The 14,262-nt window shown below is 36.1% G+C and overlaps 1 protein-coding gene across 2 annotated transcripts; it reads left to right on the forward strand.

Annotated features, from left to right (window-relative positions):
- The first annotated feature begins 1,716 nt into the window (after positions 1-1,716).
- LOC9327958 (protein RRP6-like 1) lies at positions 1,717-6,499 on the forward strand. 2 transcript variants are annotated; one of them, XM_021012305.1, is made up of 13 exons: positions 1,717-2,360; positions 2,534-2,689; positions 2,966-3,124; positions 3,209-3,292; positions 3,570-3,649; positions 3,743-3,793; positions 3,876-3,984; positions 4,503-4,588; positions 4,795-4,840; positions 4,933-5,020; positions 5,107-5,276; positions 5,749-5,910; positions 6,012-6,499. In XM_021012305.1, the coding sequence occupies exons 1-13, from the start codon at positions 1,824-1,826 to the stop codon at positions 6,330-6,332; spliced, it is 2,049 nt and encodes a 682-aa protein (XP_020867964.1). In that variant the 5' UTR covers positions 1,717-1,823; the 3' UTR covers positions 6,333-6,499. The 2 variants fall into 2 exon arrangements, with proteins under 2 accessions (XP_020867964.1, XP_002891896.1); XM_002891850.2 differs by having other exon boundaries at positions 1,719-2,360; positions 4,506-4,588.
- The last annotated feature ends 7,763 nt before the right edge of the window (positions 6,500-14,262 follow it).

A 14,262-nucleotide genomic window follows, 5' to 3' on the forward strand; every position in this document is an offset into this window, starting at 1 on the left:
TCAGGATTTGCTTCTCTATCATGTTCTCTGAATTCATTCATTAGATTTGGGATGACCTCAAACGCTAGAAGCTACAAACAACACCAAAACATTCAAACAGTAGTTATACAAAATTTTCTAGTTGTACCTAGTTTATATATCATAAACAGAAAATCCATGTTCAAATTATATACCTCTAGAGGCACCACGAAGCTAGGATATACCCATTATGCGCCCAATAATCCATCAAAGTGGTCCACAAGATGAAAACTATCTTTCATATTTTCATCAAATGCTAATCGACCACATGAGAATGTTTTACACCATTATAGATCTTCCATGGGTTTAAGAAAGAAGTCTTCTACAGTGTTTGCTTGTTTTCCTGTTTTTCTCTTCCCAATGATCACGTTGCATAGGAAGAATAGGATCGTCATCTTCAAACGGTCGGGAGTAGATCTCTTCATTGAGAGTAGCATGTCCTTCACTTTCGCATATGCTACTGTTGTAGTAGTACCAAAATGTTTTACCATGTGCTGCTAAGTGCTTTATAGTTTTTTGGATAAGAATGGTATTGTAAACGATAGATGAGTGCAAATTTTTGGAGAAAATAGAGGATTGGATCACTGTTGACAACAAACCAACATTTCTTCTTCTTATCAATACAAGCCGTGCGTAGAAGAAGTATCCACATGGTCATCATCTTGTGATTTGAATCCGTATGCATATGGAAGAAGTGCTTGAACTGTGGATGCTCCAAAAACTATTTCAACTTATCAGTTGATAGATGACCCTCAAAAAGCTTCACCCCTTGATGAATATAACACTTTGTTGCTATCATGAATGGCTTCACATAATCGGAATTGTAATGCTTCAGTTTTATCTTCGAAATCCTCAAATCCAAATCAAGTTACACAATTATCTTACAAACTTACAAAACCAACAAAGTTATATTGAGTTTTTACACAAAACACATACCATTGAATTTAGCTCTGTTTTTCATTATCTTCTGGATCCTTATCGTCTCCAGGCAACTCTTCTTCTTTGACTAGTACTGGTTCTAAAGGTAAATACTCTTCACGCTCGCTCGGGTTTTTTTGTACGTGCCATCTCGGATTTGGACCTCTTTCAGACCTAAAAACAAAACCAACAGTCGGACATAAGTAATCAAGAACAACATCTCGGATTCTAGATTATGAAAAACAAAGTTGTAGAAAACAAATTGGGTTTCTTCAATTATTTGATTCTAATCCGAAATTTCATTTGAATTCCCAATAAAATCGAGATAAAATACTTATTTCACTTACAAAGGAGGAGGAAGATGTCAGAATCGTAGGAGGAAGACTAATTCGAGATGTCGGGATCTTTAGTTTCACGGTGTAGAGGATGGATGAGTTTGGGTTCCGATAAGTGCTTTGGTTTTGAATAAAGCGATTTCAATAACATCAAAGAAATATGGTTTTATGAGTTTCGACCCGGATTGAAGAGAATTCGGGTTTTTTTTTAACCCGTTTAGTCTTATTGGGTTGGTAATAAAATCAAAATATCAGGGTTTTAGATGTCTTTCATCATTTAAATTTTCTAAAAATCAAAATTAAATTAACTTTTAAGAGAGAACCATTTGAGAAAATTTTCTGTGGATGAGTTGTTCTTAAGAAGTTATTCATGTAACTGGTCTTTTATCCAAAACAAATACCAAAATTTTGACAAATGTCACACAAGATTGATTAGGTGCTTATCAACAAGATTATCTCCTTATCATGATTAATCTTTAAAACGAAATGCTCATCTCTTGACTAAGACTTGACTTCAATGGCGATTCTAAAACCCTAAGCGAAATTCCAAAAATGACTAAAGATCACATTGCGGAGGTGAAGTCTCTAGAGGCGTTGATTGGTGGTTCTTTCCCGGCGAATCTCTCAAAACTATCTTCGTCTTCTCGTACAATTCCGACGAACAGAGATTTCCATTCTCTCTACAAGTCCGACGAGTTCAAGCGTCCGATCGATGAGATAGCTCGGACCTCGCAGTGTGTTCTTGAGACGATTGGTGGTAAGAAATCGATGACCTTTCCAGGTGATGATGATGCGTATGAGTCGCTGGTTAAAGTGAACGATGAGATTCTCGAGAAATTTGATGATTCCATTGATGAGTTCAAGAGGAATCGAAAGATGGAGGAAGATTCGAAGAAGGCAATTGATGTGAAAGTAGCTGAGAGTAATAAGAGATTTGAGAAACATGGCAAAGCAAAGGCTCCGTTTCATTTGCCAACGATAACGAAGCCTCAAGAGGAGTATAAGATTTTGGTGGAAAATGCAAATAAACCCTTTGACCATGTTTTGTTGGAGAAGAGTGAGGACGGTCTTCGGTTTGTTCATCCATTGGTTAGTTTAATGCTTTGTTTTGTTTCTTTCGATTTCGGTGTTGATTCGTAGCTGTCTAGTGTAATATCTCGAGTGTGGAACTGTTATCTATGATTGTTTTGGTTACCTTTTCTGTATGTGATTGTGGTTGCATCTTCGTGCTCGTTTTGATATATGTTTATAATACTTTGCAGGAGAAACTTTCGGTGATGGACTTTGTCGATAAAAATCTAACTGAGATTATTCCTGTTAAGCCTCTCCCATTGGAAGAGACTCCATTCAAGCTTGTTGATGAAGTCAAAGATCTCGAGGACTTAGCTGCGACATTGCAAAGTGTTGAAGAGTTTGCTGTAAATTTCCTTCCTCTGATTGTTTTTAGTCTAATGTGCAATGCATTTTTGGAATGTGACAGTTATTGGTGGAGGCTTTTAGAAGTTTGCTTGTGTAATGAGAATGAGAATTCTGATTATACTAAGCTTTCCTTAACGTATCTGTGTCTCCAGTATATTAATTAGATATAGAGAACTTAATTTATGAGTTAGGATGCTGTTATCTCTTTCCATTTTTATTGGTATATCTTGTTCATCTTTCTCGCTTAAGTTTATTGTCTTTTATTCCTTTTGTAGGTTGATCTGGAGCATAATCAGTATAGATCTTTTCAAGGATTAACGTGCTTGATGCAAATCTCCACCAGAACCGAGGATTATATTGTTGATACATTCAAGCTTTGGGATCACATTGGTCCTCATCTAAGGGAACTCTTCAAAGACCCTAAAAAGAAAAAGGTTTTCTCCGAAACTCGCTAAGTTCTTTTCTATATAATCCCTAAAGTACAATTATTGTAATATGAAAACATTTAATTTAACTAGGTAATGCATGGAGCAGATCATGATATTATTTGGCTTCAACGGGACTTCGGCATTTATGTCTGCAATCTTTTTGACACAGGACAGGTTTGATTTCTGGTTATTTTGTTTTGGCAAACCCATGTTTCGTGTAGGCATAGGATATCACTTTAACAAAACACATTAGGGAAATGTAGAAGGATGAAAACAGTTTATTGGAATAAAGTGAAACTTAATCTTTCTTTCATTGTTTTCTGTCCCTGCATTCCTTTAATGATGTTCGTGACATTATTGTGGCTATTAAACAATAGCTTTAGTTTGAAGGTTCTTAGGGTCTAACGTATTATTAAAATCTTAAGCAGTATCTTGATTTTTTTTCTGTCAGGCCTCAAGGGTGCTAAAGCTGGAGAGAAAGAGTCTGGAATTTCTTTTGAAGCATTATTGTGGAGTTGCTGCAGACAAACAGTGCGTAACAATCCAATCTCGATTAACTTTCGTTCCTTTGCAGTCTCATCTTCTCACTCTTCGTTCAATTTCTATTTTGCTAATTGGCTGCAGATACCAAAATGCAGACTGGAGAATACGACCCCTTCCAGATGTAATGACAAGGTTGGTATATTCTCTTTATAGTCACTCTCGTTATTGTTTTGCATCGGTTGAGTTGAGCTAACACATTTGCATATGATGGCAGATATGCTAGAGAAGATACACATTATCTTTTGTACATTTATGATGTAATGCGAATAGATTTGCACACAATGGCAAAGGAAGATGAGCAATCTGACTCTCCTCTGGTAGAGGTAACCATCAAAGTCTCCCGAATTCTATGGGTATTTATTTTTCTGGGTTTTGATTTAAGGGCGACTGATAGAGTAAAGAGGATGCTATAATAAAAAAAAACACCCAACTTAATTAGAAAACAAGGAAATACATGATTCCCTCCCAAAACAAGAGACGTGACTCTTGTTCCCTAAGATTTCACCTGATAAATATTAAGAAAGAAACCCAACATACGTTTCTGCTCTTGCAATATTTAATAGAAATCTTATGCATGGCTTATTAAACACAGAACAATTCTTCCTTCTCGGTCCCTGGTTTAACTTTCTGATGTTTTCTTTCATTTTTCTAACTGATCCTGATGTCTATTTGTCACGTATACGGTATACCTTCCATATCTTATTACATGGTCGTTGGCACATGAAGATCAAGCAGCAACTCATTTATATCCATAATCTTATGTATTCTATTGCGTCCAGTGGGTCTATGGTTGGGCTTCTTCAACTTTTAATAACCATTTTGACAAAGTTATCAATGCTAGCAGGCATACAAGGGCAGTTATGACGTGTGCATGCAACTATATGAGAAAGAGCTTTTGACTGGGGATTCATATCTTCACACTTATGGGTTTGTTGCTTATTGTCCCCCTCATGAAAGAAAATATAAGCTTAGTTTTATTTCTTGCCTGGTGTCCCTGTTTTTTGGCTATCCGGTCAATCGTTTTCTTGCTTTTATATGGAAGAGCAGTACCCTATTAGATTTAAAATTTTATGCATGGCTTATTAACTTAAAACTAATCTGTATTATGTGTTTCAATTTTGGCATTTTGTTAGGGTTAGGTCAGGTAATCTCAATGCGGTTCAACTTTCCATTGTTGCGGTATGTTCTCAACTTGCGTAATGATCCAAGGCACCCTTCATCTACCTTTCTTTTTACCATATGAAGCTTACATAGTAGTTGCTGAGCTGCAGGGTCTTTGTGAATGGCGGGATCGCATTGCACGTGCAGACGATGAGAGCACCGGTTATGTATTACCAAATAAAACTCTTTTTGACATAGGTAGATAATTTACTATTTCATCTCCAGGTTCTTGGATATTTGTCGGTGGTTCCTAACTTGGTCTAACTCGTTTTGTTAAATAATAGCCAAGGACATGCCAATTACTACTGCTCAGTTGCGCCGGTTGTTGAAGTCAAAGCATCCTTACATCGAGCGTAATTTTGACGCAGTGATCAGTGTCATCAGACGATCAATGCAAAATGCAGCGGCATTCGAGCCAGTTGTTCAATCTTTAAAAGATTGGCGTCCTGAAACAGTAAGATATATATTATGTTATAAATTGTTATTCCTTTTGGGTTTCTTTCTGTTTATATAAGGACTAAGAAAAATATGTGATTTTGGCAAATGATTGGTGTTATCGAGTAGATATGTTATGAAAAATATGTATTTTAAAACTGGTTTTTAGTTAAGGGGTATGTGCTTACCTGCTTGGGGAAAAGCAATTAGCAGTGATTATATATGATGCTTTCTTGATTGAACTGATTAGGTCATAAAAACTAGGTTTATTAGGAACTAAATCTTGCACCCTTCAATAGCATGTGAAGTTGCGAAAAAACTATAAGAGGAGAGTTATTTGCAAGTGCTGATTGCTAATCTAAACGTCTAGTAGTTTGGTGGTGCAAAACCTTGAGATGTTTCTTAATAGCGATGAGTCATGACTGCTTTATTATTGCTTGCACTTGTAATTATTTATAGTGAAAAGTTTCTCTTGACTTTTGTTGATTTAGGTGGTTGAAAAGAATATTGAACCTAAGATTGAGAAAACAGGCACAGAAGCTTCATCTTCTTCTCTGAGTTTAAAGAAGTTTTCTGTGGATGATTCAAAGAAACAAAGCAGCAGTGGTTTTGGAAATTTGCCGTCAAAGAGAAAGCTTGAAAGCGACAAAAAGGTGAGGCTGTTATATAGTGTGTGAAGTGAACATTACATAGAAATTTGTAGAAAACTGCATCAATTGGTTACATTACTAATTGGCTGAAAAACAAGTTGCAGGTAAAAGAAGAGGTCAAAGTGTCCAAGTCCAAGCCAAATGAGGTAATCATAGTGGTGGATGATGATGACGATGACGATGATGAGTCTTATGAACAGAGCTCGGAAACCGCTGATGCTTTGAACAGAGTTTCAGAAACACCTTCTAATGGATCACTATCGATGACTCAAAAGCCGAAGATATGTAATAAGGAGATAATAGTGTTAGACGATGATGATGAGTCAGAGAATGACTCGGAAAGCAGAGAAGAGGAAGAGATGCGTAGGAGAAGTGAGAAGCATAGGAGATTCATGAATATGAAACGAGGCTTTCTTAACATTTAGAGCCCTTTCATTAGCTTTTGTGGTACATTGTGCAATGTTTTGGTCGCTATTCTCAGACAATAGACAATCTATCTTGACTTGTATTGTATGTGTATACAACAAGTAGACATATGCTTTATATATGTTAATTGAATTTTTGATTAACCAGAAACGAAACATTGCAATTAGTGAAAGCAATCATTTTTGTATTTCTTATATACTACTAGAGAATAGCACGCAGGTTGTACCACTGGCAAATCCAGACTTCTCTGGACCAGACACATTTTTTTGTGGGTTAGGGCAACTATTTAAAGAAAACACTACAGGCTATTTAAATATAACACAGAGCTTAAAAATAATTTTTTGAGAGTTATGGAAATATTTTATGATTGTTTATACTTTGTAATTTTAGTCGCTCTTGCGTTCATAAACAAAACTAAAATTACTTGTTTAAAATTGAGCAAACTACTATCTATATTAGTATATGTTTGAAGTTTATTTTGTACCGGGTGGATTAAAAATAGAGTAAATTTGCAAAAATGTCCTATTTATGAGTTTTTGCTTGAAAAATACCTTATTCTTGTTTTTCTTTTAAAAACTATATTTTAATATATTAAATTACTAAAACAGCTTCAGTAAATAATAATTAAAAATAATTTACACGTAAAACAGAAAATCCATTAATTTAGTTCTAAAATTAATATTTGAGGTAACTAACAATTTTAAAGATATTTCTTATCTTAAATTTAATTTTAAACAATATAAACTAATTGTGAATTCACCTATCAAGTGATTCACATTCCTATGTTTGATTAAAATTTAATAGTTCCTTATTACATCCAAAATCTCTTGACTAACATTAGTTTTATTAGATTTCCATTGGTTTTTGGGTACTCCATCTCTAATCAATAACACAAGTAAATAAAACAAAAAATATTATGTTAAAGCATATGTCGTACGTTGATCTAATCAAAAACATATATATATACATATATATATATATATATATATATATATATATATATATATCTCTTATATCAATTTGTCAATGTTAAATCGTAATCTACATTAATCTTACAATTGGGCAGACTTTGGAGTTAAAGAATTGGCTTGTTACGTTGAGAGTTTTTTGTTTATATAACATGAAACTATAAAGGGATAGACTTTATAATATTTTGAGATATGATCTTGTTAAATTTAATATAGAATTATATAGATTATCTTTATCTAAAAAAATAATTATAAGAAAAATTAATATTATTTCGAATTTATATTATTCTTTTTTCTCTCAATTCTTAATTTAGTTTTGATTTTACTAAAAATACACCTTTTAATTTAAATATGGACAAAACTATCATTTTTTTCCCTAGAAAAAACTATCATTTTACATATACAAAATTGTAATTTTCATTAGAAATAGAAAAGGGGTATTTTTCAAACGAAAACTAAAAAGTAAGGTAGTTTTCAAAATGACCCTTAAAAATATATTCCAGATTTTTGGTACCCGATCCGATACAAATTTTCTTTCAAACTCTTACACCGGATATTTCATATTTTTCTTTGGATCGGGTTATAAGAAACCGAACTCTTACACCCGATATTCCATATTTAACAATATATATATTAGAAGAATTGGTTATGATTTAAAATTATGATTTTCCTATAATCTTTGTTTTGATTTTTTTTAACTGTTTTGAATCATCACATAATACATAAACTTAAGAAAAATCTCAATTTTATTTTATCTATATATTGTGATTCAAAATTTAAAAGGCGGACATATATTACCCAATTGATGAAAAAGATGTGTGTTCAACGTCCCACATCGGCTAAAATTTTTAGACAATAATTCAGAATCATATTATAAATAAGATCAAAATGAATCCAAATCCGAATGAATATGAAGCTTAACTTAACAAGCATCCAAATTTAAAAGTTTGTATACGGTTTAATTTGGTCTTAGTTTAACTGTTTAATTTTACCTGAAATATTAGTTTAAATGGTATCATGACGCCTGTTCTCTGCGGCGATTTTCTGGGCGATTGGAACTTTCTCCATCCCCATCTTCTTTTTTCTCCTTCTCGGAGTGTTTTTCCGGCAGAATCAAGCCATGTTTCTGGTTTGGATTCTAACGGTTTCTCTCTGCTTTGTTTTCGGAGCAGTTTTTCGTTTGGGTTTTCGGTTTTTCAACTTCTCTTAGATAACCGTTTACCAAAACCGCCATGGAAAAGAAACTATATATATGTCGGAATCCTCCATTCCCTCTCTGCTCTATCCCGATTCACTACTCCTTTTGTCTGTCTGAAGATCATTTCCACATTGCTTTCAAAGATGAGTGATTACTTACGAAAATCAATCCAAGATTTGGATTTGGGAATTGATGAAACGCCGGTCTCTTTACCATCGGAATTCTGTGCTCGTGCGGCTATTGCCAATCGATTCTCTTTGGTGGTTACGACGGTCAATCCCAAAAAATAGAACCTCCGAGCCCTTATTGGGCAGATGCCTCGTGTATGGGGATTTGCTGACTCTTGTGTGGGTCGTATTTTGGGTCAAGGACGAGTCCAATTTGTGTTCCAGAGTGAGGAGGCTTTGAATCTGGTGTTACGTCGCGGTCCCTGGGCTTTTAACGATTGGATGCTTGCTGTTCATCGTTGGTACCCAAACATCAGTGATGAGGAGATGAAGATCATCAATTTCTGGGTTCAAATCAAGGGTATCCCTTTATTGTATCTATCGAATGATATGGCTGAGTATGTGGGAAACCAAATTGGTTTGGTGAAGCATGTGGACTTTGATGAAAATGCCAACATGGTGGAGTTTGTAAGGGTTCAGATGGCGTGGAATTTTGACAATCCCCTTCGCTTCCAAAGGATCTTTCACTTCAACAATGCTGAGGGAACAATTGTGAAATTCAAGTTTGAACGGTTGAGAAGTTTCTGCACTAAGTGTGGCTCTTTGAAACATGATATCAAGGACTGCACTTTAGGCTTTGATGATCCTCAAAGTCCTCCTGCCCCTGGTGATGATGGCAATGACGACTTTGGTCCTAAAGATCCAACAAACCACCAACAACAAACTGTTTCAGAGGCTTCTTCTCTGAAAACAATTGATCCTTTTCAAGACATTCCTGGGCTGACCAAGTTCAATGGCAAATCGGTGGAGTTTGCAGACCAAAATGAAAGCATGTCGACCCTGCCAAGTCTTTTTGAAGACACTGAGTTAACTGCTGAACGCCTCCGCTACCTTCATGCCAAATGGATCAGAAACCATGGGGGCTTCCTTAAGCCTTGCTCTGTTTATGGTGAAGGAACTAGCAATGTCCCTGATACAACTGTTCCAAAGAGAAAGAGGATGGAAACTGAAGCTTTTTACAGACGCTGGGAGGAAGTGGAAGATAAGGCGGTGATGCATCAGGCTCGAAAAAAGAAAAGAGCAGAGTCCCAAGGATCTTGCTCGGCAACAGGACTTGACGGAGGCGCGGGGGGCCCGGTACCCCTACTGTTCCCAACATGAGGATCCTCTCTTGGAATTGTCGAGGTGTGGGAGTGCCATTAACTAGTACTATATTACATCGTATGTGTCGTATGTATAAGTTGGATGTTTTATTTCTCGTGGAAACTATGAATAAGTGTGAAGTTGTACATAGTCTTGCTTTAAGTTTAGGCTTTGCTAATGTAATAACTGAACCTCCACAAGGTAGAAGTGGAGGTTTGGCTCTAATGTGGAAAAGCAATGTGTCTTTATCCAAGATCTCTCAGGATAAAAGACTTATCGATGTACACATTACTAATAATAACTTAAGTTTTTATTTGTCTTGTGTCTATGGTCATCCCATTCACAATAAACGTTATGAGCTTTGGGAACGTCTAGAAAAGATCTCAACCAATAGGGATGGTGCTTGGGTTCTAATGGGAGATTTTAATGAGATAATCTCAAACTCATAAAAAAAAAGAGGCCCCCCTCGTGATGAATGGAGTTTTAGGAGTTTTAGACATATGTTGGCTTGTTGTGACTTACTAGATATGAAACACAAAGGAGATAGGTTCTCTTGGATTGGAGAAAGACACACTCACACTGTGACTTGTTGTCTTGATCGTGTGTTTCTTAACACCGAGTTTGCTGCTCTGTTTCCCCATTCTGAAGTTGAATTTTTGGACTTCAATAGCTCAGATCATCGGCCTCTTTTCATAAATATTGACATCTCTAAACCAAACATTAGAAAACCATTCCGGTTTGATAAAAGACTTTTCCAAGTACCAGAGTTTAAAGAGTATGTTCGTGAGGGCTGGGAGTATTGTAAGTACCTCCAAAGGTACTCCATCATGGATCAGATTCGAGTTTGTCGAAAACATATGTCCTGGTGTCGCCAAAACTTTCAATTGAATTCGGCAAAACGCATAAAGTACCTTGAAGGCCTTCTGGAAAGAAAAACGACGAGTTTTCTTCGTGCGGATCGACTGTTAATCCCTCAAATTCAACATGACTTAGCCATAGCTTACAGAGACGAAGAGGTCTATTGGAAATTAAAGAGTCGCAACACATGGATGACTGAAGGTGACAGAAACACACAATTCTTCCATGCTGTTACGAAGTCCCGTTTCTCTCAAAATTACATAGTTTCAATCAAAGATGAAACTGGTGCAATTTTCAGAGGTTTCTCTGCGATTGGAGACCATGCTGAACATTTCTTTACCAGCGTATATAAGTCGACAAATCATCAAGTCTCTCCTATGGATTTTGCGGATTTTATTCCATCTGTTACTAGTGCTATAAATGATGATTTAACTAAGGAATTTACCGCTAAGGAAATCTATGAAGCTGTAAGTCTAATTGGTGATGATCGAGCTCCTGGCCCCGATGGATTAACGGCTCGTTTTTACAAACAATGCTGGGATATTGTGGGAGAAGATGTTATTACAGAGGTAAAATCTTTCTTCCACACATCGGTAATGAAGCCTGCTATTAACCACACCAACATTTGTATGATCCCGAAAATAAACGATCCTATCACTCTATCAGATTATAGGCCAATAGGATTATGTAATGTCTTGTATAAGATCATCTCAAAATGCTTGGTAATGCGGTTAAAAAAACATTTGGATTCCATTGTCTCTGACTCACAAGCTGCCTTTATCCCGGGGCGCTTAATAACGGACAACGTTATGATTGCTCATGAGATAATGCATTCTTTAAAAGCTCGTAAGTGGGTCTCACAAACGTATATGGCGGTAAAAACGGATGTTAGCAAAGCCTACGATCGGGTGAAGTGGAATTTTTTGGAAACAACAATGCGACTTTTCGGTTTTTCAGAAAAATGGATCGGTTGGATCATGGCTACAATTCGTACAGTCCATTATTCAGTGTTAATCAATGGCTCTCCGTATGGTTCAATTATACCGGAACGAGGTATTCGTCAAGGCGACCCCCTATCTCCATATTTGTTTATACTATGCGCCGATATTTTGAGTCACTTAATTAAATCAAAGGCTCGAGATGGTGATATACGTGGAGTTCGGATTGGTAATGGTGTCCCGGCTATCACTCATCTCCAGTTTGCGGATGACTCTTTATTTTTTTGTCAAGCTAATCGGCGAAATTGTATTGCTTTAAAGGAGGCTTTTGAAGTTTATGAATATTATTCTGGTCAAAAAATAAATACTTCCAAGTCTATGATCACTTTTGGATCCCGGGTTTTTGGTTATAAGCAAAATGACCTAAAACAGATTTTAGCTATTCCAAATCATGGTGGAGGAGGAAAATACTTAGGCCTCCCTGAACAATTTGGTCGCAAGAAGAGAGAGATGTTTGACAATATTATAGATCGGGTTAAGAAAAGAACCACAAGTTGGAGTGCTAAATACCTTTCACCGGCTGGTAAAGAGATCATGATTAAGTCCGTGGCTTTAGCCATGCCAGTTTATTCAATGTCATGTTTTAAACTACCTAAAGGAGTCATTGATGAGATCGAATCTCTTCTCATGAGATTTTGGTGGGAAAAAAGCACACAACACAAAGGGATATCCTGGATTGCTTGGGAGCGGTTACAATATTCAAAAAGCGAAGGAGGACTAGGTTTTCGCAATCTTGCAAAATTTAATGACGCCCTTCTCGCAAAACTAGCTTGGCGAATTATTCGGCACCCAAACACCCTCTTTGCTCGACTAATGAAAGCTCGTTATTTCAAAGATGAATCGATATTGAGTGCGAAACCAAGGCAACGACAATCATATGGATGGTCATCCATTTTGCATGGCTTGGACATTATTAAAAAAGGAACACGGTTCCAAGTTGGGGACGGCAACTCAATCAATGTAATGAAAGATAATATAGTTCCCGATCACCCGCCACGGCCTCTATCATTGGTATCTCCCAATCCAGATTTACACATAAGTGATTTGATTATGCATATGGGAGACTACCGTTACTGGAATCCAAACAAGTTAGTTTACATAGTTGGCAATGATCATGCTATTCTTCATCAAACTCATCTATCCAGGGTGATTTCTCCGGACAAACTCATTTGGCATTATGATAAAACGGGTGAATACACAGTACGTTCGGGTTATTGGTTTGCTACTCATGATCCGACGCAAGAAGTTTCAAGGCTGCCTCCCCCCCATGGATCTTTAAATTTGAAAAAAGCCATATGGAAATTACCCATTATACCAAAAATTAAACATTTTCTCTGGCGTATTTTAACACGAGCTATAGGTACAATGACCCGACTAAACTCTAGAGGTATGAAGTTAGATCCAATATGTCAGCGGTGCGGACAAGCGGAGGAAACAATCAACCACTGTCTTTTTACATGTCCTTTTGCCATTATAGCATGGAGACTCTCACATATACCTGTACTACAAGCACATTTATCCTCCGAGAATGTTGAAGAAAATTTGTCTTGTTTGATGAATTTGCAACGTACCATAGGTATCTCTAAAACAAATAAATTTTTACCTTTTTGGTTACTTTGGCAAATTTGGAAATCAAGGAACAATTTAGTTTTCAACAAAGTTAGAAATAGCCCTTCAAAAGTAGCTTTACAAGCGAAAACGGATGTACGAGAATGGCTTGAAGTCTTGGACAAGCAAGCTCATAGCGACTTCGATAATGCTACGTCCGCAAACAGAGTATATTCTTGGTCAAGGCCACCGGATAATTTCTATAAATGCAATTTTGATGCAAAATTTGATGTCATTTCCAAGCAAACGTCTGCGGGTTGGATCATTCGAGATCATACAGGTACGGCTATGGCTTGGGGTTCTTCACGACTAAAAAGCACGAGTTCAGCGCTAGAGGCAGAAGCGCAAGCCCTTCTTTCTTCAATGCAGCAATCATGGATTCGCGGTTTTACAAACATTATTTTTGAGGGAGATTGCAAGGTTTTAATCGAAAATATTAATGGTGTTTCACGAGACGCATCTATTGTAGGCATTCTTCAAGATATCTGGTTTTGGGCTTCAAAGTTTAAAGAGAAGCACTTTTGCTATGCTAATCGTAATTGTAATCAAGTAGCTCATAACCTTGCCCAATTTGGATGTCTTACTGTATGTTTTTATTCTGATAACCATGATCCTCCTTCTTGGATTGTGGAAGCTCTGTATAATGACATTTCGTATTAATATAATTTCACTTTGACGAAAAAAAAAAAAATTATATTTTAAATTTTAAAAAAGTTTTAAATATTATAATTGATATATCTAAAATCAATAAAAAAATTTATAATATTATGAACATTTGAACAATTAAAAAAAAAATAACATGATACGGATAATATTGCGGGACCGGGTTATATGGTGGGACGGGTTTGAATCAACATTAATAAAAATTTTAAATATCATTAACCCGCCGCTTCAATACGCGTTAAATCTTTAAATTATTATTTTAAACACCACCAATATTAGACATATCAAATCAGCCTGATTTAGATAAGATTGCATAAAACCAAAAA

The sequence above is a fragment of the Arabidopsis lyrata genome (assembly GCF_000004255.2).
Source record: "Arabidopsis lyrata subsp. lyrata unplaced genomic scaffold ARALYscaffold_1, whole genome shotgun sequence".
NCBI lineage: Eukaryota > Viridiplantae > Streptophyta > Magnoliopsida > Brassicales > Brassicaceae > Arabidopsis > Arabidopsis lyrata.